We start from the raw sequence: 25,453 nt of genomic DNA on the forward strand, positions 1-25,453 counted from the left end.
GTTTACTCTGCTCCTTTTCTGTAACTGTACTTAGTTCAGGTTTACCTACGCACAAATGTGGGTCCAGTATGCACAAATGTAGAGAGTGGACACAGAAAACCTGAAATAGAGAGATGCACAAAACTACCTAGAGACTACCTACAGTGCATTAAGAGTAGTTGTCATGGCCACTGTCCACATGACCACCGACTGATTCATTCCAAGCAATGAAGTAATTATCTGAACGTACAGTACACTACACCACTTCAATACTTTACAGGACCCTCATGTTACCAGCAAGGACCCATAAAACTTATTGGGGACCGACTTTTTTCAGAAACCGTAACAGATAGGGAAACCAAATTTGATAATTTGATATTTGTTTTCATGACATAAATGCCTTGATGGATTTAAAAACTGGAAACCGTGTTACAATTTGTTACAGAGTTATGGCCCTTGTTATGTGTTTCTTGACTCAGTGCAGGTTATCCCCAATGGGAACAGATTTTCTCATTTAAGAGCTTATGTATCTCTATTTGTAGAAAGAATGAATAGTTGTCAAAATAGGAACAGAACACTGTGGTGGGGGGATATTGATGACCATGTCTTCTTGTATAAATTAAATATGTGATTATCGGAAACCACAAGTGGCAATATTAATGTCCCACTTATATTTCCAATGTATGTTTAGATCACAACATGCATATTAAAGTGACTAATCATGTGGCATGCCACAGAAGCATTGGGAGACTCGGCCATGTTAGTGAACTTAGCTGCATTGTTGTATAATTTTGAGTAGAATCTAAAAAAGGTTTTCTGTCGAATATGTTAAATGTTATGATTCCACCAGTGATATTAGCCAACTAAAACAACTGTAAACAACAATGAAATGGTGCTAACTGAATTAGTTGCTCTGTAGGAGATGGTACTAGGCATCGACAACTGGTGTGAATCATGGTTACGATGGGGCAGACTAGCCTGACCTATTGACATCATTTCAGTGTAATGCAAAAAGAATGTTCATGCTTGCTTATTGCCTGTGAAAATACTGTTGGCACCTTTCAACCTTTAGCAAAGAATCTTATAAGAATTTGGTAAACTAGTTGGTGTGTAGCTTCTTGACTCTTCCTGAACTCTACGGCATATTGCATTGGTGATTTCATTTAGGCTGTCAACAACTTGTGATCTACTCCAGAATTAGTGTACAAACTTCTGTGGATCTCTGGTAACTTGTTAACATATATTTCGAGTGGAAATCAAGCCCGCCTGTCTTGATAGCATCTGGCCACCGAATAGTGTTACACTTTTGTTGTGTCTAATGGCAATAAATATTTCTAACCAGAGGGACTTGTAAATTGGCATCCAGGTATACATTGTCAGCTTTTAGAAAGTGCTAAAACCATTTTGTACAATTATGACTATATCATGCGTATATATTATACACGTGGGAAAAGTATTGCAACACCTTATACTTTTTTTCTCTCAGTATCTTAAAAATTGCCCCATAACAACATTCTGAAAATAAATGGGAACAATAACCTATTACGTGTCTACACAACATATCAAAGTACACGTGCTGCACGTAACAAATGTGGAGCGTATGAGACACTTGCACCTGTCGTGTCATGAAAATACTGTTTCAATTATCATTCACTCTTGTTAGAAACCTGAACTACAATGCATACATATTGTCTTAAACCACTCTATGGGACCCCCTCCACTTCAGTCAGCCCAAAGATGGCAAGTTATAGGTATGGTTAATGCCGGGTTGTCCAGGAGACAAATTGCCGGATAATTAGGTCGCCACCCCTCAGCAATCAGTCGATTAGTGAGGAAATGTCACCAAACAAACGATGTAAAGGATCTGCATCGTTCAGGCAGACCATGCAAGACATCAGCTAAACAAGACGCAGCCCTACTTAGACTTGTTCGGCGATTTCCCTTTGCACCAAGTCCAATGATACAACGGTAATGGATTCCACATCAGCAACTCTGTCATAAGTCTGTTAGAAATCGACTGAAAACAGAAGGCTATAAGATCAGGAGATCTGTCCGACGACCTTTGTTAACGCGTACCCACACGGGTACAAGATTACGGTGGTGCCGTGACCAGCATCGGTGGAACCTGGCTTCTTGAAAGAAAGTCCATCTTCCAGACGAGAGTCGGTTTTTGCTGTTTGTTACTGACGGAAGGACGCGTGTATGGCGACAGGGGAACATGGCATATGCTCAAAGGAACGTCCTGGAAGAAGTTCCATCCGGCGGAGGATCAATGACTATTGGGGCTGTGTGTCATATGGCTGCAAACTTCAGCTTGTAAAGTGAGGAAATCTGAATGGACAAAGATACCAAGAGGAAAGAGGCAGGTATGTGTACCATTTTGATAATCACCCCCTATTAACAAGGCCGATCTTAATTTATGGATGACAAAGCCAGGCCACATCGCGCACGCGCAGTCATTGATTTCCTGCATCAAGAAGCCATTACCACCCTTCCATGGCCAGCCAGAAGCCATTACCAACCTTCCATGGCCCGACAGAAGCCATTACCACCCTTCCATGGCCAGACAGAAGCCATTACCACCCTTCCATGGCCCGACAGAAGCAATTACCACCCTTCCATGGCCAGCCAGAAGCCATTACCACCCTTCCATGGCCAGCCAGAAGCCCTGATTTGAGCCCTATCGAGCATGTTTGGGACATTCTGGGGTGTATGGTTCGTCGGAGAGATCCGCCAGTCCAGAATATTGATGAATTATAGCACCGCCATATAGCTGGAATATTGCTGAGTGCGGCCTTAAACAACAAACAAACAAATATAGCAAACATTGGAGCAGGTTGACCTAAAATCAGATTCATCGTCTTGTGCACTCAATGAGGACGAGTGTTCAAAATGTCATTCAGGTGGGCGGTGGTTGCACAATATACTGTCTCTGTCTTCTGTTTCTGAAACTAGAGACGTTAATTCTGGATTGAGTGAGCGAGTTTAGTTTTACGCCGCACTCAGCAATATTTCAGCGATATAGCGGGGATTGGGTGTTAGGATTATGCATCGTGTTACCCGTATGGGATGACCATACTTTTATTGACACATTATGTTATTTTAATTTCAGTTTTATTACAAGACTCCATGTTTAATCAAATTATACCATTCATATTCTTTATTGTTGGCTTTTGTGTTAATGAACAGTCGTTTTAGCACTTTGGCTACAAAATAAAATTCTGTGAAGACGCACATGACATATAAACTGTGATTAAATATAGGTCCTGTGATAAAACTGCGATACTTTGTTTCCCATCTCTTATTTGTGTCAGCAGTATTACAGCTGTTCGATATTGTTTGTAAACAAATCGAGCCTGGATCAGACAATCAAGTAATTACCACCATGCGATTCGATGACAGAGCATGTGTTTATGGATCGCTATGAAACAGTGATGATACTAGGTGCTCGCGAAAAAGAGCGTGTCCTGTCCCACTGCTGGCACCCGTCATAAATATTTATCATCCAAAACTGTGTTCCACAGTAGATATCGCTTGTGTGCGATCAGACCGATATCTCCTAGGAGATATCGTTTTGACAGTAGATTTTGTACAATGCCCTGACAATGCTATGACCTCATGAACTTGTTGACGTCACAATGTTATGACATCTAATGGCAGTACTGTGTTCAGAGATGTACATTTTTCATTGAAAACTAATGAAGAGTGATTTTTTATGATAAATAGAATCTCACCCTCGTGTCTTCTGATATTAAATATATCAACACTCGTTGATAAAAGTAAAAATATCCTCGGCAAGCCTCGGATATTCGTTACTTTATCAACTCGTGGTGATGTATTTGATATCAAAAGACACTCGGGTGAGATTCTCTATATACTAAGTCTAGTCATTTGTTCACGTGAAATAGTTCGGGAAGGTATGGTATAAGTAAAATAGGGAGTGGCATCGGACATCATTTTTTGTCACCGATGCACCAAGTTTGGAAATTTCCTCCACAAGTCTAACAAAACAACTTCTTGAAGGCTTTACATTACTATAACCTTGATCAACGACTTCTGAGCAAGAGTGGTACGACGCTCTTTGAAATCCTGATAAAACACGCTTGATTGTACCTCTCAAAAGTGTGCCTAAGCAAAGCTGGAGCTGATGGAAATTGTTCCACATAACACAAAGTATATTGGAAAGTTGAAATCATCCCTGTCGTCATACAGCCTCGTGGAAGTTTTTGTCACTCCGAATCTTAATGCAATGTTCTAAATATGAAACAGCTGAGGCGGCCACACTTGTCTCCTTAATTGCAAAATTCAGGTTGGGAGTCGGAGTTGAGTTGGGCTTTTGCCCACATCGGCATTATTCCAGCCATATAGTTGACGAGATCAAGTCTGCATTCATAAACATTTTAAGTCCAAGGTCCAAATAGTTTTATTTTAAAACATACATATTCATTACATTATTATTTAAAAGCAGAAAATGTCATAGCAACAAATTCAAAAGCAAGCAATTTGTTATTAACATTACTTAGTTCATTTTGAAGGCAATTGGCCATTTGATGGTTATTGACACGATCATTTACCGACCGCTGCCATATATCTGGAATACTGCTGAGCGCGACAGTACAAATTCAAAGGCAATGTGAGGTGAGTATGGTTTTACGCCGCTTTTGGCAATATTCCAGCAACATCACGGCGGATCCAGGGTTGTGACGACAATAACGCCAGTGATGGTAAAAGCGACCACTCAGCAACATCTATCCAGCTTTCACCTACACAGAGTATCCGGGGTATAATGATCATGAAACACAGTGAAACACATGGTCTTCTTGTGGCTTTGTGACCCGTGAAGATCCGGGATAAAATAGGTCTTCACCAAGCCGAACTTGCCACAAAAGGCGCCCTATGCTTGTCGTAAGAGGCGACTAACGGGATCGGGTGGTCAGGCTCGCTGACTTGGTTGACACATGTCATCGGTTCCCAAGTGCGTGTGGGGCGGTGGGGTAGCCTAATGGTTTAAAGCGTTTGGCTCGTCACGCCGAAGACCCGGGTTCAGATCCCACATGGGTACAATGTGCGAAGCCCATTTCTGGTGTCCCCGCCGTGATGTTTGCTGGAATATTGCTAAAAGCGGCGTAAAACCAAACTCAGTCAGTCAGTCAGTCAGTCCCAATTGCGTAGATCGGTGCTCATGCTGTTGATCGCACTGGATTGATCCTGGTCCAGACTCGATTATTTACAGACCGCCGCCATATAGCTGGAATATTGCTGGAGTGCGGCGTAAAACTAAACTCACTCACACGAACTTCTTGTGATAACTTGACCTGTAGGTGAGGGAGATGAAGTGGGGTTAACATCGTACTTGAGATTATTTCGCTCGTATGACGACGTGCATGCGTATGTGGCAATGTGTGGCTGCTTGTACTAGCTGGTTTATAGCACTAGCCCACTGAGATACCACGCCGCAGTGAAGCATGAATACCACACTCCGACACATTATACTGACTCCGAGCCTTGATGTACCCATCAATGCCGAGGAGGCCAGGCAGGGACCAACAAGATTACCATATTTTAACGTCTTTTGGTATGACGCGGCCGGGGATGAAACCAGCGACCTTCCGCTCTCCGGGCGGACGCTCTCCCACTACACCACGGAGGCGGTCGGCTTGAGGTGCAATGTGAAATGAGATGCAATAGGCATCTCCACTCCATATCATAAGCAAAGCATGAGATACTCGAAAATTGTACACTATTCTCAGATGAATCTAGAATCGTCTCCTTGAAGCGATTCTTGATCTTCCCTAATCTAAATCTATTACAAGTCTAAATATGACACAAGTCTGTTTTAGCACACACATATATACACACAAACGCGCGCGCGCAGGTCTGCAAATTAGGTGAAGTAAAACAACATTGGTCACGGAGATTCAAGGAAGGAAGGTGAAAGTGTTTGGCAGCTTGATTCCTGACAGTTTCTAAGGTTCCTGTTGTGCCCCTCAATGGTTGTCACATGGTCTCGCCTTAAAGCAAGTGCGTTTGTACAAAATTGCCTCGTTCACCCAGCAGAAAATGAGTACCAGTGCTAATAGCAATATTATTTACCTTTTCGCGCCTAAGTGGCAGTTTGGGTTATCCAGGTAATAATGTCCATCATGGTGTATGCGTCGTGGAGCTCCGGCGCTGTATAAGTCAACCTTATTATCATAGATAGCACTTTACTTACCAGAACATTGTAACAATAAATTATATGGAACTGTCAATTTGTGGGAAAGGCCAATCCAGATTGACGTGACGCTAACCAATCCCCTCCCGTTACAATGATGCGCGAGTATTGTATGTTTGTTGTTTTACGCTGCTCTCAGCAATAATCCAGATATGATTGCGGTCTGCAAAATATCCGAGTCTGGACTAGACAATCCAGTGATCAACAGCATGACGTCGATCTACCAACTGGGATACAATGACAAGTGTTGCCAACCAAGTCCAGTGAGCCTGACCACCCCGATCCTGTTAGTCGCCTCTTATGTCAAGCATGGGTTACTGAAAATCAATTCTAGTTCTCAATCTCCCGTTATAATGACTGACTGACTGACTGAGTTTGGTTTTACGCCGCATTTAGCAATATTCCAGCAATATCACGGCGGGGGACACCAGAAAGGGCTTCTACCCATTGTACCCCATGTGGGGATTCAAACCCGGGTCTTTGGCGTGACGAGTCAACGCTTTAACCACTAGACTACCCCACCGCCCCCGTTATAATGAAAAGCTGCCAAACAGCTAGTGGTTCATTTACTGCGCGAAACTATGAAAATTTTACATACAATACAAATTTTGAAGGTAGATATTTTTTGGTTGTTACCCGATAATTAGACCAAACTCCGCAAATGAAGACAAGATGCAGGAAGGTGAGTACTCACCGTTTTGCTCTGCCGATAGCTGATCTTCCATTACCCAGGAGACGAAAAAACCCCTCATTATGTTGTTAAAGATGGCGTCGTGAGCTGCAATCCACGTTACCATGGCCAATTATCGGTTAGCCCCTATTAATAATACCACTTATACTGAAGAAAGGCTCATGAACCAGATCAAATTACAAGCAATAAGATCATTTAATCTGGAACCCCATTATATTATGCATTGTTTGCGTACTTATCCTTGACGCAAAGGCCCATGAAATAAAAGCCATGTATGTATAAATATTCAGTTCCTGGTCAGTTCCGATCAGCAGCCGCCGTGCCGCACGCAGGTAGATGCATATGCATGTTTACATTTAGTGTGAAACAAGGAATAGTAGGTCCACCTAACCCAGGGTTATTCTTCACATAATTGAACTGATGTCTTGATTCTGTTTATCAGCACTTCGGTTACAAACAACACTGCACATAATGATGAAAGAGATGGATGAATATGTATCTGTCATTAATCGGCAGCAGAGATGCGAAAATGGATGTTTTGATATATAAATCGAACAGTGTTCATACTAAATTAACCTTACTTCCGACTTTTACTTTTGCGTATTCCCGCATGGATTTAACTATTAATGAACATATAGATTTGCGTACATCCTACAGATTGGTTTTGTATCTGTAGACCTAGAACGTTTGGAAGTTCCATACAATTGCTGCACGTGTTGCAGCAGCAGGTAGTAGTAGTAGTAGTAGTAGTAGTAGTAGTAGTAGTAGTAGTAGCAGTAGTAGTAGTAGTAGTAGTAGTAGTAGCAGCAGGAGGAGGACTGGGTGCAGCAGGAAATACTTAGGGGAGTATAATGAGTGGAGGTGGTGGCGGTGGTAGTAGTAGGTACTAAGTCCTGATATAATGTTCAGACAAAAACATCTGAAGCTGGGTCTGTTCATTAAAATATTATTAGTTTAGAACAGGAGTCCTCTAAAAGTGTCCACTGCCAGTTGAGGAGGAAATTACATCAATGCACAATCCAAAACAATACCTTATGTGTTTGTAAATAAATATATATTACCGTCTGGAAGGTTCGCTTACTGATTGCCAGCTGACTGAAGTCATCATTGTGACTCCTATGTTCCACCCTGTGTGTTCAGATTACGCCATCCTTGTGTTTCCAGATTACGCCATCCTTGTGTTCCAGATTAAGCCATCCTTGCTTGTTCCAATGGCCCCTGATCTACACTGAATGACTTATGTAAGTCATTATAAAGGGACAGAAAAACTCCATGATCTCCACATGTGAATGGGTTGTCATCCCGGCCTTGGCGAACGCTGGTTTGCTGTGGCCTTTCATCCGAAGAAGAGTTGGAAATTCTTAAAACCCATGGCGGCTTTATTGATGTGAGCTTTCGACCTCAAAAGAGGATGGTGCCCCACCACATAGAAGGAACTGCCACCAGGGGAGAGATGGGAGACTCCCCGTTCGTTCTAAAGAGAGGAACAATAGATCTCCGGATTTCAGACCACCGTACGGACATTTCCATGACGAACATTGAGCCTTGTAAAATAACGATGAAAGGTTACCGGGATATATTTCGCTGGATGAGTCTGGGTGTGAACATTTACCTGACATATGTGAGACATCTTCTACATTTAAAAAACTATATATACTTAAGTCGTTTCATGCTGGATAGCGGTGGTTACCCAGCTCTGCTCGTGTGACTGAACCCCCGTTGGGAACTCGGAGGCATAACAGGTGGTCCTGTATAGAAAGGAGGTTACAGTCAGGACAATCAGATAGAGCACCATTGGGTTCGGCATGAACAGATTGCCTGCTCTTATCAATTGTACGATATGGCTAGTGGAGCGAGATATAACTTTTACCATGATAACATGCACAATATATTTTAATCCAGTGTATAGTTTTGAGGAGTAGATGCGTTTCCCGACGAACCCTATATACGCATGTCATGGCGCCACCTTCCTCTGTCACACAGGAAGCCTAGGGGAAACCAGTCGCAGGAGAAACTTTGGAAGCAAGGCCCCTGCCCCACTTGTCTGGCCATGTTCGATCGGTCACCAGTTTCAAATATGTGCATAGCAATGGTTAACGTTACCAGAAAGAAACAGAAATTGGTAATGATGGTGATTGATAGATGTTATAGTAGCTGTAAGCTTGGAAGTAGTTCAAATCCAGTGACACTAATGATGTCCCTCGGCATATAGTGTTATAGTGTTGCACTGATGTCACGGTAGAAGTGGTAGTTGAAGTAGCAGTAGAAGTGGTAGTTGTTGTAGAAGTAGTAATAATAGTAGTAATAGTGGTAATGGTGGCTGTAACGATATTTATCGTAGTAGGAATAGTAGTAGGACTAGTAGTAGTTGCAGTAGTATTATGGATCCGTTTGGCTAAAAAGTGGACCGATGTGATGAATTGCAATCCTAACTCAAAAACTACTACCAAACATATAATACTAAACGAAACGCTGACGCAAATCCAAGCATCAGACCAACTCCTGTGATTTTTTTTAGCAGAGGTATGTCCTAAAATAAAACAGTTGTTTCACAAAACTATCATTAAAATATTTTACAGCTCAATATTTGTTACGAGAGAGTGCAAAAGGACAGCCAGGAGTGTGTGAGAACGGATGGAGACAGCACGAACTAAAATGAATCAGTAACTTTGTCGGCACTTGTGCACGTGCTTCGCGTACACCTGGCAGTTCATGGGTCTGCTTTGAGCCAAACAGGCATATAGTATTGAGTGGTAGTGTTAGTGTAAGTGTTGAGTGTTGGTGTTAGTGTTGGTGTTGAGTATGTTAGTGTTAGTGTAAGTGTTAGTGTTAGTGTTAGTGTAAGTGTTAGTGTTGAGTGTTAAGTGTTGGTACTGAGGAGTGTTAGTGTTAGTGTAAATGTTGAGTGTTGAGTGTAAGTGTTAGTGTAAAGTGTTAGTGTAAGTGTAAAAAGTGTTAGTGTTAGTGTTAGTAGTCATGAGTGTTCATAGTGGAATTAGAAGTTATAGTTTAAAAGCATCTGAACAATTACTAATGGTAGTGGTAGTATTAGTTGTAGCAGCAGCAGTAGCCCAATAGTAGTAGTAGAAGCAGTAGTAGAAGCTACTAGTACCCAGTAGCCGTGTGGCAGTATTTACAGGAGTTGTGTGGAGATGTACTAGTGGCAATAGTTAGAAGCTGTGGTATGAGAAAGTGATAGGACTAGTAGCAGTAGTGGTAGTAGTAGTTGTAGCAGCAGCAGCAGTAGTAATAGTAGTAGTAGAAGCAGTAGTAAGGCTACTAGTACCATTAGCCGTGGCAGTATTAACAGGAGTTGTGTGGAGTGTACTAGGTGGCAATGGTTAAGCTAGTATGAAAATTGATGGGACTATTGGCAGTGGTGGTGGTAGTAGTTGTAATATGAACTTTAGTAATATAGCATACTAGGTGTTAATATATAGCGTTACTACTGCTAAGTAGTAGTGAGTAAGAGCAGCAGTAGTAGTAGGTATAGTATGGTAGTAGTGAAGTAGGTATAGTAGTAGTATAGTGAGTAGTAGTAGTAGTATGGTGGTATGGTAGTGAGTAGCGGTATGGTGGAAGTGGTAGAGTATAGTAGCAGTGGTATGAGTAGGAAGTAGTAGTAGTAGTAAAGTGGCAGTAGTAGTAATTATGGTAGTGGTAGTGATGTGGTTTACTAGTAGTGAGTAATATATAGTAGTAATTGTGATGTGTGTGTGATAGTAGTAGTAGCTAGTTAGTATGGTAGTAGAGTAGTGGTAGTAGCAGTGGTAATGGTATGGTAGCAGTAGTAGTGAGTATAGTATTGAGTAGTAGTGCTAGTAGTATACTAGCAGTAGTCGTGCTATAGTATTAGAAGTATTATGGTAGCAGTAATTGGTATTATAGAAGCGATAGTAGTATTATAGTATTGGTAGTGGTGGTAGAGTAGTAGTGGTATAGTAGCAGTGGTAGTAGTATAGTGTAGTAGTGAGTATAGTGGCAGTGGTGGTGAGTATGGTGGTGTAGTAGTAGAAGAAACGGTAGTGAGTAGTATATTAGCAGTGGTAACTGAGAACAGTGATAGTAGTAGTATATTAGCAGTAATATTAGTAAAAGTATGAAGTAGTGAGCCTAGTAGTAGTATTAGTAGTAGCAGTAGTAGTAGTATAGTAGTAGTAGTATAGTAGCAGTAGTAATTATAGTAGTGAGTATAATTGCTTATTAGTAGTGAGTATAGTAGTAGTGTAGTGGCATTAGTAGTAATATAGTAGCAGTAGTAGTAGTATAGTGGCAGTGAGTAGTAGTAGTAGTTTACTGATGAAGTAGTGAGTATAGTAGTAGTAGTAGTGTAGTAGTAGTAGTAGTAGCAGTGAGTAATAGTATAGTAGCATTAGTGAGTAGTATAGTAGTAGTAGTGGTATGGTAGCAGTAGTGAGCAAATTATAGTAGTGGTATAGTAGCAGTGAGTAGTGGTATAATTGTATTAGTAGTGAGTGTAATTGTGATGGTAGTGAGTAGTAGTATGTGTTAGCTGTGGTGGTGGGAATAGTGGTGGTGTGATATTAGGAAGCAGTAGTAGTGAGTATATTGGCAGAGTAATGAATTATAAACTAAGTATTAGCAGTAGTGGTAGTGGGGTATAGTGAGAGTGAGTAGTGGTGTGGTAGCAGTAGTAGTAGTATAGTAGTAGTATAGTAGCAGTAGTGAGTAGTAATATAGTAGTATTGGTATGGCAAGTAGTAGTAGTATAGTAGCAGTGAGTAGTAGTATCTTGTGATAGTAGTGAGTATGAAAGTAGCAGTGAGTAATTAGTAGTAGCACTAGATTGGTGAAGTAGTGAGTAGTAGGGGAGATCGTTGTGGTGAGTTGGTAGGAGTGGTTGTAGTGGTAGCAGCAGTAGTAGTTCAGTAGTGTGTAGTATAAAGAAATGGCAGTAGTAGCAAGTAGTAGTAGTAGTACTGGTGAGAGATCTTAGCACTAACAGTACCAGTGGTAGAGCTAGAAGTAGTTATAATAATTAGTAATAGTTGAAGTAGTAGAACAATTAAGGTGAAGTGATACTAGTAGTAATGGTAGTGGCAGTGGTGTGTGGTGGTATAAGTAGATGCCATGTGAAGTAGTATTAAGTATCAGTCGTAGTATTTCTAGCAGTAGTATCTGTAGTAGTAGTTATAGTAATAGAAACTTAGCAGTAGTAGCAACAATGGGGTGGGTGGGGTTTTCATCATCATATAAAAAAATATAAATGAATTATAAATAATGCTGAAGTATTGTCTCAATTTATTAGTATGTAAATACTAATGTAAGTAGTAATAATTAAAAAATACTTAATGTAGTGATAATTGAGTAGTAGTAGTAGTAGCAATATGGTAGTAAATGAAGTAGTAAAAGTAGTAGTAAAAGGTAGTAGAAGTGGTGATGGTATGGTCTTAGTAGAGGTAATAGTAGTAGTAGTAGCATAAAATAGTCGTAGTAGTAGTAGTAGTAGTGATGGTAGTATTAGCAGAAATAGTCACAGTAGTAGTAGTAGTAGTAGAGTTGGTGGTAGTGAGTCATAGTAATGAAGTAGTAGTAGTAGTAGAGGTAGTAGCAGTGCTTGGTGGTGGTAGTTTTGGTAGTGGTAGTAGTAGTAGTAAAGACAGTAGTAGACGTAGTAGTGGTGTAGTAGTGAGAGAAGTAGTACTAGTAGAGAGTTTAATTAGTAGTAGTAGTAGTTGTAGTAGTAGTATAAAAGTAGTAGTAGTAGTTGTAGTAGTATAAAAATAGTAGTACTAGTAAGTTTAGTACTAGTAGTAGTAGTTGTTGTAGTAAATAAAGATTCATATAAAGCCACCAATAAATAAATACCAATAATATAGTAATTAATTAAATGCTCATATAATAATATAATAATAATATCAATCATAATTCGGGTGATCTCCCGTAAATGCATGCAAATACTGTCAGACATTATGCTGTGCTGTAAAATTCTTTCTCTTAATAAAATATGCTATCAAACTCTATCATATGTAAATATCAATCATGCATAATTCATATAATAATGAATTCGTAATAGTAAATAAATATGTAAAAAATAAAAATATATATATATATATATAAATAAATAGTAGTAAATGAAGTAATAAAAGAATGGTAAAGTAAGTGAAATAAATGCTTAATCAAAGTAAATAATGCCTAATAAATAATAAATGGTAAATAGTAAAAATAAAAATAAATAAAATGCTAAATAAATTAATTATAGTAAAGTAGTAATGGTAAAATAAAGTAATGGTAATTGAAATAAATGTAAGTATTAGTAAAGTAGAAATTAGTAAGTAAATACATAAAATGGTAAAAAATTAAAGTAAAGTAAGTAGTAATGTAGTAAGTAATAATAGTAAATAGTAATTATGAAATGAAGTAATTAAGTATAATGTAGTAATATGTAAGTAGAAGTAGTACAAATGAAATAAAAGTAAAGTAAATGAAATAGTAAATAGTTATGAAAGTAAAGTAATAGAAGTAGTAAGTAAAAATGGTAAATGAAGTAGTAGTGAAAGTAGTAGTAATGAAATGAAATAGTGAAGTAGTAATGTAATTATGCTTGATAGTGAGTAATTAAGTAAGTAGTAGTAGTGAAAAGTAGTTGTAGTAGTAGTAGTAAGTGAAAAGTAGTAGTAATGTGAAATAGAAGTAGTAGTTAATGAAGTAGTAGTAGCAGTGAAGTAGTAGTAAAAGTAAGTGAAAAATTAGAAATGAAATTAAAGAAATTAAAAAGCAGTGGTGATGGTTTGCTTGAGTCTTGAAGTAGCTGCTTGAAAGTAGTAATTAGTAGTAACAAATATATAGGAGTATTAAGTAGTTAATCATGTGTAGTAGTAGTTATTGTGAAATTAATTAGTAACAGTGTTGAGGTTTGGTGTGAGTAGTAATATTAATTGAGGTAGAAAAATGCTTAGTAGTAGTTGTGGTGTGCTTAGTAGTAGTGTTTAAATGTATTCACCTGTAATGGTCTTAGAAATAATGTAAATGGTATTAATTGGTGGTAGCAGTAGTAGTGGTGGTGAGTAGTTATTTACTATTAATAGGTGTGGGGAGTGGTGAGTAGTATGGCAGTAGTAAAGTAGAAGTAGTAGTGAGGAGCAGTGTGATGGTAGTGTTGAGTAGTGAGTAGTAGTAGTAGTAGTAGTAGTAATTAGTAGTAGTAGTAGTGAGTATAAAAGTAGCAGTAGTAGTAATTGGTGGCGGTGGCAGTAACTGACTTGATGGTTGTTCTAGAGTGGTAATGGTGGTGAGTATAATGTGATTAGAGTAGTGGTAGTAGTGAGGTGAGTAGTGGCAGTAGTATAGTAGCAGTGAGTAGTGGGGTAGTAATTGATGGTATGGTGGTAGTAATAGTAGTAGTGGTGAGTGACAGTGAGTAGTAGCAGTGTAGCAGTGGCAGTAGTAGTGGCAGTAGTAGTGGTGGTAGTAATTAATTAGTGAGTGGTAATTAGAAAGAGTAGTAATGAGTAGAAAGTGTATTAATGGTTGTGAGTAAGAAAAAAAGTGTAGTAGTAGTGGTGTGGCAGTGAGTAGTAGCAGATAGCAGCAGTGGTTGTTCTAGAAGTAGTAATAAAGTAGTGGTAGTAGCAGTGAGTAGTAGTGTTGTGGATTGTACTAGTAGAGTGCAGTGTTGAGTGGTGCAGTGATCCTCGTCATAGCAGTAATAAAATGAAAGTAGTAGTCAGACAGTGTTGATGGTAGTGGTGGTAGTGAAGTAGTAAAGAAGTAGTAGTAGTAAGTAATAGTAGAAGCAATGTGTAGATTACAGTAGAAATTTAGTACCACCAGTACAAGTGTGAGAGCCTAGTAAGTAGTTATAATAACAGTAATAGTTGTAGTAGTAAGAGTCACGATAATTTCTCAGTGGAGGAGTGATAATTTTTTAAAATAATAAAGTGAGTAGCAGTGGTGAGTGAGGCATAAAGTAAAATTATTAAAGTAAGTAAATGAGTATCAGTCATGTGGTCCTAGAAGTAAAGAAGTAGTAAGAAGTAGTAGTAGTAGTAAGTAGTAGTATAGTAGTAAGTAGTAGTAAATGAGTATGAAGTAAGTAGTGTGAAGTAGTATAAGTAACAGTAGTAGTAAGTAGTAAGTAGTAGTAAAATGTAAAATAGTTATAATAAAAGCAACAGTAGTAGCATCAAGTAGAAATGCTTTCAGTAATTAATTGCTTATAATAGCAGTAAGAAGTGGTAGTAGTAAGTAGTAAGTGGTTAAGTAAAGCAACAGTAAGTAGCAGTAGTACAATGGAGTGGTAGTGCTTGATAGAATGGTGGTGACAGTAATTAAGTAAATGGCAGTATGAAGTACTTGAAATAGTAGTAGAAGAAGTAGTGGTAGAGTATAGTGCAATTAGAAGTGGTGGTGGTAGTAGTAGTAGTAGTATGCTTGAGTAAATGAAGTAAATGGGAGTGAAGTAGTAGTAAGTGAAAAAGTAGTAAGTGAGTGGTTTGTGTGAAGTAATGCTGAAGTAGTGTGAAGTAATGCTTAATTACTGTTTAATGCTTTGTGTTGTGAAGTAGCAGTAGTGAAGTAGAAGTAATTAAATTAGGAGTGAAGTGGTGAGTAATTGTGCTTGATTAGGTCAACAGTAATGTGCTTTTTGACAGTGAAGTAATTAAATGTAGTTAGGTGAGTAGTGGCAGTAGTGTTGAAGTAATTAGGAGTAATTATAAAGTAGCAGTGAAGTGAGAGTAGAAGTGGTGGTGGTGTGAAGTAGAAGTGAAGTAGTGAGTATGAAGTAGCAGAGGATGGTGGTAGTGAGTGAGTGGTATAGGTAGTGGTGCAGCAGTGAAGTAGTGGTGTGGGATTAGGTGTGAAGTGGCAGTATAGTGAAAGTAGGTAGGTGGTGTGGAATTACTAATTATTAAATGTAATTAGTATAATTAACAGTGGCAGTGAGTATAGTAGAAGTAGTGAGTAGTGAGTGAGTAGAGAGTTGTGGTGAGTATAGAGAGCAGTGATGAAATTAAGTAGTGAGTAGTAGTAGTAGTGTGAGTAGAATTGGCAGTGGTGGTATTGGTATAATTGAGTAATGGTGAGTGAGTGGTGGTGGTGAGTAGTAATGAGAGTAGAATTAATTGGTGAGTATAGTAGTAGTAGTGGCAGAGTAGTAGTGAGTAGTGTGATGAAATGAGTAGGTATAGTGGCTGTATTAGTAGCAATTGGGGACAGTATGTTGGTGAGTAGAAGTGCAGTGTGATGATGGTGAAACAGTGGTATTAATTAAGAGTAGTGAGTGAGAGTGAGTGAGTGAGTAGTGGTAATGGTAGTTAGGTAATGGAAACGGTAGGTGGCAGTGAGGTATGGTGGCAGTGATGATTGAGAGAGTGGTGATGGTATATTAGCAGTGGGGAGTAGTGAGTGATGTGTGGTTTGTGAAGTGAGTAATTAAGTGGCAATTAATTAGTGAGTAGTGGTAGGGGTTGGTATAGTATACAGTAGTAGTGAGTGGTAATTTGGTATGTGGTAGTAATTTATGGAGAGTAATTATGGTAGCAGTAGTGAGAGTGGTGAGAACAATTGGTGTGGTAGTAGTATAGTAGTAACATCATGTAGTAGTGATTAGAAAGAAATGAGTGGTGATAGATGTATTATTGAAGTGAGTAGATGTAGTTGATGTAGTAGTAGTGAGTATAGTAGCAGTAGTAGTAGTAGTGGTATGGTAGCAATTAGTGAGTGAGGTATAATTAAAAGTAGTAAGTAGTAGTAGTAGTAGTAGTAGTAAGTAGTGATAGAAAAAGAATGAAATAGTAGAAAGTGTAATAGTTGTGAAGTGAGAAAAAATAGCAGTAAAGTAGTAATTGAGGTGGCATTAGTGAAGTATGTCAATGCATATGTGGTGGTTTTGTTCTAAATGTAGTAGTGGTATTAGCAGTAGTAGTAGTGAAATTAATGGATTGTACTAGTAAGGGATTCACAGTGGTAGTGGTAGTAGTCATTATAACCATTAGTAAAAGTAGAAGTAGTAGTCAGAACAGTATTTGAGTATAGGTAGTAGGCTAATTGAGTGGTAGTAGTAGTAGTAGTATGTGTAGTAGTAAGTAGTAGAAATGATATTAAAATTTTTGAGTAGAAATTTTAAGTACTACAATTATAAATTAGCAGAACTAGTAAGTAGTTAATATTGAAGTTAAGGAAATGGTAAAATTACCAATTAGGTGATAATTTTAAGTAATAATGGTGAGTAACTTGAGTAATTGGTGGAAATAAGTAGAACCAATAATTAAGTATTAGTATCGATCATGGTAGTTCTAAAGTAGTAGTAATTAAGAAGTAAGTAAGAAGTGAGAGAAGTAAGTAAAGTAGTAAAATGGAAATATAGTAGTGAAGTAGTCTCAGTAAATACAAGTAGTAGTATAAGTAACAGTAAGTAATTAGTAGTAAAGTGTGTTAAGAAATGTAAGTAGTTACTGTGACAGAGACAGCAGTAGAAACATTAGTAGCAGTGGTGTGCTTGTAGAAGTGGATGGTGGTATCCTCCTCCTCCTCTCCACTCCTCCTCTTATCGCTTCTCTCCTCCTCTCACTCTCATCTCCTCCTCCTCTCCTCCTCTCTCCTCTCCCTCTCCTCTCTCCTCCATCTCTCCTCTCCTCCATCTCTCTCCTCTCCTCCTCCTCTCTCCTCCATCTCCTCCTCTCCTCCTCTCCTCCTCCATCCTCCTCCTCCTCCTCTATCCATCTCCTCTCCTCCTCATTCCTCCTCTCTCCTCCTCCTCCTCTCTCTCTCCTCTCTCCTCCTCTCCTTCCACCTCCATCCTCTCCTCTCCATCTCCTCCCTCCTCCTCATCTCCATCTCATCTATCTCATCTCCTCCTATATATGTCCTCCTCCATCCTCCTCCTCCTCCATCTCCATCTCTCATTCTATATTCCTCTGTCATTCCTCCATTTCTATCTCTGTCCTCCTCCATTCTTCCATCTATATCCTCCTTCCTCCTCATTCTCCTTCCTCTCTGTCCTCTCCTCCTCTCCTCCTCCTCTTTCCTCTTTCCTTCTATATATATCATCTCATTTCCTCCTCTCCTCCTCTCTCCTCTCCACTCCTGTCTCCTCTCCTTTCCTCCTCCTCATCATCTGTCCTCTCCTCCTCTCTCCTCCTCTCCTCCTCATTCCTCCTCTCCTCCTCCTCCTCCTCTCCTCCTCGTCCTCTCCTCCTCCTCTCTGTCTCCATCCTCTCTCCATTCCTCCTCATTCCTCCTCTGTCCTCCTCCTCTCCTCCTCTCTGTCTCCTCCTCCTCCTCTCCTCCTCCTCTCTCTGTCTCTCCTCTCCTTTCCTCCTCCTCCTTTCATCTTCCTCCTCTCCTCCTCCTCCTCTCCTCTCCTCTCCTCCTTCTCCTCCTCCTCCTCCTCTGTCTCGTCTCACCTCCTCCTCCTCCTCCTCCTCGTCCTCTCCATCTCCTCGGCTCCTCTCCGCTCCGCTCCTATATTCCACCTCCTCCGCCTCCTCCTCTCTTCTCTCTCCTCCTCGCTCCTCTCCTCTCATCTCCTCCTCCGCTCCTCTTCCTCACCTCTTCCTCTCCTCTCATCCTCTCCTCTCCTCTCCTATCCTCACCTCTTGCTCTCCACTCCTCACCTCTCGTCTCCTCCTCTCCTCCTCCTCTTCTCTTTCTTCCTCTCCTCCTCCTCAGTCTCTCCACTCTCCTCCTCCTCTGCTCGTCTCCTCCCACCTCCTCCTCCTCCTCTCCTCCTCCTCATCCTCCTCCTCATTCTCTCATTCTCATCATAAATGTCATCCATATCTCATCATTCTTTCTTTCATGCTGCTAATATAATGTAAATGTAAAATAAGTAAATGCTAGTATAATGCTGTAATGTAAATAATAAAAAAATAGTAAGTAGTAGTAATTAAGTAAGTCTCAAAATAAATGCCTCAAATGCTTTTCAATGTAATGTCATGTAATGTAATGCTGGAGTAGTGATAGTTCATTAAATAGTATAAGTAGTAAAAAATGCTTAGTAGTTATAGTAGTAGTAGTAAAATAAAATAAGTAGTATGTCAGAGATTTAAATGCAAGTAAGTAAGTAAATGGATTGTTATGGTGTAGAAGTTAAATTAATTAAGTAGTACTAAGTAGTAGTGGTAGTGTGATGGAATTAATTAAGTATAAAGTAAATGCTTAGTAAATAACAAGTAAAGTAAAGTAGTAAGTAGTAATGGTAGAATGTTATCAAGTCATGTGGTTTAGTAGTGGATTATGGATTATTACTTATATTAAATGCTTATCAATGTAACAGTACTAATTAGTAGTAAGTAGTAAAAAATGTAGTAGTAACAGTAAATATAAATGGTAGTAAGTAAGTAAGTAATTAATTAGTAGTAATTATGTAAATGAAGTATAAATGCTTAAGTGCTGTGGTAATGAGTATGTGCTAGTAAAATTATAATGCTGATAGTAGTAGTGGTGAAAAGTAGCAGTCGTAGTATAAGTAAATATAATGCTGCTTAAGTAGTAAGTAAGTGGTATTAGTAAAATGTAAAGAGTATAGTAGTAGTATAAATGCAGTAGTAGTAATGAAAATGAAGTATAATACTTGAAAAGTAATGAAGTGAAGTAAGTAATGAAATGAAATGAATCATATAAAGTAATAGATATAATAATAATGCTTTTTTTTAAATACTTAGATAGTAAAAATGTAATGTAATGTAAATATATAAGTTAAAAGTAAGAAGTAAAGTAGTAGTTATGAAATTAAGAAAAGAGAGATGAAATGAAAAATAGAAAAATAGTAATAAGTGAAAAAGTGAAAATGAAACAGTCATGAGTAATTGAGTGAGTAGTAGTAAGTATGTGTGTCAAGTAAATAAGATAAAAGTAAACAGTAAGTGATAGTTCTTAGTCTTGTGTGTCAAAATGTGTGAAAGTCATAATAAATGTTAAATGAATGTGTAAAGTAAATGAAGTAGTATGTAATGTGAAGTAGTAAAAGTGTGAATGAATCATGTTTTAATTAGAAATGAATTTAAAATAAGATTTAAGTAAGAATGTAAATAGTAAGTAAAGTCATGCTGTAGTTATGGTAAATGCTGTGTAAATAAAGTAAAGTATGCATAGTAAGTAGTTATGGTGCTTAAGTGGTCCTGAAGTGGTAGTAAATAATGTGTGTAACAAGGTGGATTTAGTGAGTGGTAGATGCTGTGTGAAATGCTGGAAGATGTGTGTGGACTAAAGTGTGGTAAGTGGTGGTGGTGATGAAGTGGTGGTGGGTTAGTGGTGAAGCAGTGTGGGTGTCAGTCATGTGAATGTAGTTCTCGTGAAGCTGTAGTAAGTAAAGTGGTGATGGTGAAGTGGTCAGTGGTGGTGGTGGTAAGTAAGAAGTAGCAGCAGTGGCAGTGGTAGTGAGTAGTGGAGGTAGTGGTAGTAGTGGTGAGTGCTAGCAGTGAAGTAACAGTAGTAGTAATTAAAATTAGTGATAGTACCAGTGGAGGTGGTTGTGCAAAAGTAGTAATGTAGTTGGTGGTAACAGTAGTAGTAGTAGTAGAATAAGGTAGCAATGTAGTTATAGTGTGAGTAGCAGTAGTAGTAAAGAAGTAGGTAAGTGAAGTAGCAGTGGAATAGTTGTGCCTAAATTGTATGTGCAGTGTGTAGGTGGTAATGTGGCAGTAGGAAAATGAAGTAGTAAGTATGCTTAGCACTGTTGATGTGGTGGTGTTGGTGAAATTGGTGGTAGTAGTGATAATGGTGGTAGAAAAGGTAATTGAGTGAAGAAATTAGCAGTGGTAGTGGTGGTTGGCGGTGGTGGTAATTCCTTGGCATTGGTGGTTACTTGAGAGTAGTGATAGTGGTAGTGGTGTTGATGGCAGTGGTAGTATTGGTAGTGGTTGTAGTGGTAATGGGTGCAGTGGTAGAAGTGAGTAGTGATGAGGTGGTAATTGGTGGTGGTGTGGGAACGGTATTGGTGGTAGTGGTGGTGGTAGTAGTGGTAATGGTGGTAGCGGTATCGGCGGGGTAGGGAAAGGAATGGTGGTGGTGTTGGTAGTTGTGCTGATGTGGGTTGCGGTGTTGAAGTGAGTAGTGGTAGTGGTGGTAGTGGTAGTGATGGTGGTAGTGGCAGTGGTAGCAGTATCAGCGGGAGTAGAAAGAATAGTGGTAGTGGTAGTGGTTGTACTAGTAATGGGTGCAGTGGTAGTAGTAGTAGTAGTAGTGGGAGGAGAGGAGGAGGATAGGTAATATTATTATTAATGATATATTCATTGAGACTGCTGATTCGATATGCCTTTGGTAGTTATTCTATTGTGTATAAGATCAACAGGAGGTGCATTGTAATCGTCATTGTTGAGAAAATCTTGTTATGGAAACCATTTGAACATTAAAATTGCACGTTATGAACCTGTCATCTTATTGAATCTACAACAGTCACGACAGTGATTATCTCGAATTAGTAGTACGTGCACACACTGAACTCTCTTGCGTTAACTAACACAACCGAGTTACTACAATATGGCTCGGTCTGTCACATCGGGATGCAAATCATTGGAAATAGTTGATCAATGTCCAACATGTGTAGCAATGTTCAGGCAAAGGAAGAGGCATTCTGGGGTATTGAAATATACTCAGCAGCAAAACAATCGTCAGTGCAATTCAAAATTAGATAAAACGATAGTCATTACAAAATGGATATAATAAGCGGATCAAAAGCTTGTTATTTTGGTGTACAATATCCTGACACATCAATGAATAACTCAGCACAAATCCAAGACATTACATGATCGTTTGCAGTCATTCAGACTCTTGACTTCAGTATCTAGTGTGACCACCACGAAATTGTAGCAATAACTGCAACACAGCGTCCTCATAAGTGCAATCGATTGATGAAGACCATTGACACCTGGAACCACCTCTGACAAAAGGCCTGAAAAGCGCAATAAATCGGCTGTGTTCGGCCGGTATTATTCAGTCTCCTCTAATTCACCCAAAGATGTTCAATTGAAGGTTTAAATCAGGGGACTAAGGGCTGGCCACTGCATAAATGTTGACACCGTTATGCTGTAGGAAGTCCCGTGTAGCTCTATCCAGTATGGAGCCCGGATGTTATCATGCACAAGAGAAAATGTTGGTGACCTGATGACGTGCGAAATGTATGACGGTAAGGGTCACAAGAGTTTGGTCGATGTAGCGCACCGCTGTGATACCGCCTCCTCTCCCTGGACCAAGGTTCTAGAACACCACAAAACCCTCCTTAGTTCAGGCCAATCCACCTGCATGATGCTTGCACCTCCCATGAGTCTCTTTCCATAACACATTGCTCTGAAGTAACGCTGGCCACGTCGTCCATATTCTTATTCTGCCATCTCTGCAGTTGATACGCGGTACCGACTCTGAACAAGAACAGTTCTCAAAACGCACCATATCGCCAGTTTTTGGTGTTTATTAGGGCAAATCGTGAACGTTCATGACGAGGAGGTGAGGATGGTTCCACGGTAAGGTCTACGGCAATGGAGGTTCCCCACTGTTAAGACGTCGGCGTACTGTTTCAGTACTGATTGGTCTTCCGTGTGTTCCCACTGCCTGGCGTGCTTGTTTGGATGCATGCAGAAGAGTTCTGTACATGCTGTCACACAACATGGCGGTCTTGTCGACTTGTGCTCGCCGCGGTCTTAACCCGGTGGGGCGTTTGTGGTGTTGGTGGCGGAAACATTGCTGCAGCCTGTAGATGGTCGAACGTTGACCTGGAAGTGATTGGCAACGGCGGTGCGGTGTGGCCAGCTTCAAGTCCTGGCGCGCCTGGTTCTGTCGTGAGTCGCGGCATCTCTTTGACGTTGTAATGCGAATGTTTCAACCAGTTTGGGGTGCATTTTTATGGGCTGGTCATGGAGAACACCCGTGCCATCTCGGATCGGGTTGCGTTTTGGGCAAAACTAGGTTCGCTCTGAAATTAGGGAATGGCTTTGTCAGGTAAGGTTGAAGATGTTGTCAGAAAATATGCAATCCAGAAACATATTAAATGAGTTTGCGGTTATCCGTTTCTGCGAAGGGAAAATTCAAAGTCACGTTTCTTTTTGTGCTTGGTATGCAGCCTGAAGCGGCATGTATGTGATGGGGGCCGTGGGGGTGGCTCTACTGGTGTAGGACCGGAGTTCAGATTCAGCGCATGGGTACAATGGGTGTAGTCCATTTCTGGTGTCCCCGCTGTGACTTGCCTGCACCGGAATATTGCTCTAAGCGGCGTAAACTCAAATCACTCACTGATATAGAAAATATTACATACACAGCATTCTGGGCGCACGCAGCCAATCATACGTGATATAACACTTCTAACACAGGGCTCACAACTTCATCATGTACATGGAGTGCAACATACGGTAGATGGATGATGATATGACATCATTAAAGGGTTTATTCTCTTAGAGTTGGAAACTTATGCCAGACATAGTCGCGAAATAATTATCTTTGTAGAGAGTTCAACAAGCGTAGAAAAATCTGTTGCCATTTGAGAACTAGAAACGCAGATCAAGGAAGGTAGACTCTATAAGTGACGTTTCATGGTACATTCTGTGAAAACGAGCTTCTCCCGTTACCGCTGCGGATCACACAATATGGTGTGTGTGCGTGTGTGCGATGCGATGCGTGCGTGGGGAAAGTCGAGGACGCTGCTTGTTGGAGAGTTTATGCCATTACCTTGTATGGCCCATTGGAAGGATAGCCATTAGATATGGAGTCGAAACTTGCTTGGTGCTAAAGTAGATTGCTGATTGTTGCATCTGGGACCCTCTAAATCGTGCCAGGAAATTTCTGGAAAGAATGACCACTTTTAATTTAAATTTCGCCATGTTCCTTACCTTGACTAAATAGAACACGTAATGGTGTCGGCTCATCTTCAGGAGAGGTGATTTTCACATCTGTATATCTCAGATTTCTATCTCAACACGAACATTCAAATCTCCCAAAATAAACATATCACAACCAGTTTCTTAGGTACGGTTATCAAGTAACTGGTAACAAGCACATGTTTGAATTGCCTTATAGTATTAGGACGACAGCACTTTTGTGGGAACATACAGCCAACAACAACTTACCAAGCCCAGTATTCAATATGCTTGTCGAACCAGACATTACATATGTGTACGTATACATGAGAAAAACATCTCGAGGTTTTGCTCACAAAAACGTAAACAAATCCATGAAATTGCTTTACAGAAGCACAAACTTAATATAAGATAACTCAGGTATGTTGATATGTATCCACAAAAGTCTCACAAATATCAACTTTAAAGTTATGTACTGTCGGGGCATATACCTTGCAGACCATAAATGTTTCCATGAAATGAACTTAATACGAGTAAGGAAACCTCATAAAGGCTATTTGCATATTTTCGAAACTTCAACAGATATGAATTTGATCACAGGTCAGGATTCACCCAGCGATGCCCTTTATGTTGGGAGCGTCACGTGAATGGAGTCGACCACGCCTAACAGCCTTAGTGAATGTTCTGTTAAGGGAGGGTTTTCGTCGAGACGTGGTCCCCGGCTATTATCAAATCGGTTGTGTTCTCCAGTCGTCCATTCTTGAAATATCGTCTGTTCGGTCGTTTGTGTCAGTGTTCATTTATCATATTGCCTTTGTGAGGTCATTAGAACGTCAGTAGTTTTCCAGTTCTGATGTGAACAGAAGAACATCCCTAGATAAGCTGGGAGTCCATGCAGGGAAGCCAGCGTATAATTAATGGTCCTGTTATTGTTGATCTGCCAGAAGTTGAAATTTGGCAATCTATGGCTGTATTTTATGTTGTCTTGTCATTTATTGTTAAAATGTTTTAGGAGTTAATTACTAGTTTTAAATATACAAGCTGTGTGATAATGTGGTTGTTTATTGTCCTTCGTTGACTGCTGTATAAGTACCTTTAATCATTATGAATCTATAACGATATAGTCACGATATGGCTGAAATACTGCCGATGTGACTTAAATTATAACTCATGTAGCTATTCTGGCGAAATTAACATTAAGGTGGAGTGGTCGGTGGTTGTCATGTTTTGGCACCTTCACGGTGAGGCACGTAGATTGTGCGACCTCAACTGATTGCGATGCGAGAGTGTTGATTAAGAAAATGTGGCACTGTTCTATTTTACGGGTCTGTTATAATTCATGCTGGTTTCCGGTAAGGTTTATAGAACATCACACGTTGTCTTTAGGGCTGATGTTCTGATGTCTGCTTTGTTGTAGATGATCTTCAGTTTGTCGAATTTTTGTTGATATTCTCTCAATATCAGCGTACAAAGAGGCCTTGCAGATTTTTCTATTTTCTAATGTTCTTCAGGGGTAACACGTGAACACATTTACTTCATCTGTGTTTTAACCGAATTCATTTCCTTTGGAATTGAGTATATGAAGTCTTTATCTCATCAAGAATAGCAGATTAACATCATTTACCCTAGCGATGGGACCTGGATTTTACTCACTATCGTTTGACTAAATCCTACACTGGAAACAGAACTTCTGCTCAATGGTAGGATTTACATCGAAAACATGGTTTCCGTTGGGCACATAAAACGTGCCTTTGGTGAGTCACGTGGGTGCGAATAAAGAACTTGTGACAAGCTTTTGTCATTTTCTCCTAGCCTGTT

General features: G+C 39.7%; 1 protein-coding gene across 1 annotated transcript; it reads right to left on the minus strand.

Annotated features, from left to right (window-relative positions):
- Positions 1-8,541: 8,541 nt before the first annotated feature.
- LOC124290737 (vicilin-like seed storage protein At2g18540) lies at positions 8,542-18,373 on the minus strand. The gene is made up of 3 exons (XM_046727541.1): positions 18,254-18,373; positions 17,641-17,876; positions 8,542-8,632 (listed from the first exon to the last, which is right to left on the minus strand). The coding sequence occupies exons 1-3, from the start codon at positions 18,371-18,373 to the stop codon at positions 8,542-8,544; spliced, it is 447 nt and encodes a 148-aa protein (XP_046583497.1).
- Positions 18,374-25,453: the final 7,080 nt, after the last annotated feature.

The sequence above is a fragment of the Haliotis rubra genome, unplaced genomic scaffold (assembly GCF_003918875.1).
Source record: "Haliotis rubra isolate DU_JTF1 unplaced genomic scaffold, ASM391887v1 Scf472, whole genome shotgun sequence".
Lineage (NCBI taxonomy): Eukaryota > Metazoa > Mollusca > Gastropoda > Lepetellida > Haliotidae > Haliotis > Haliotis rubra.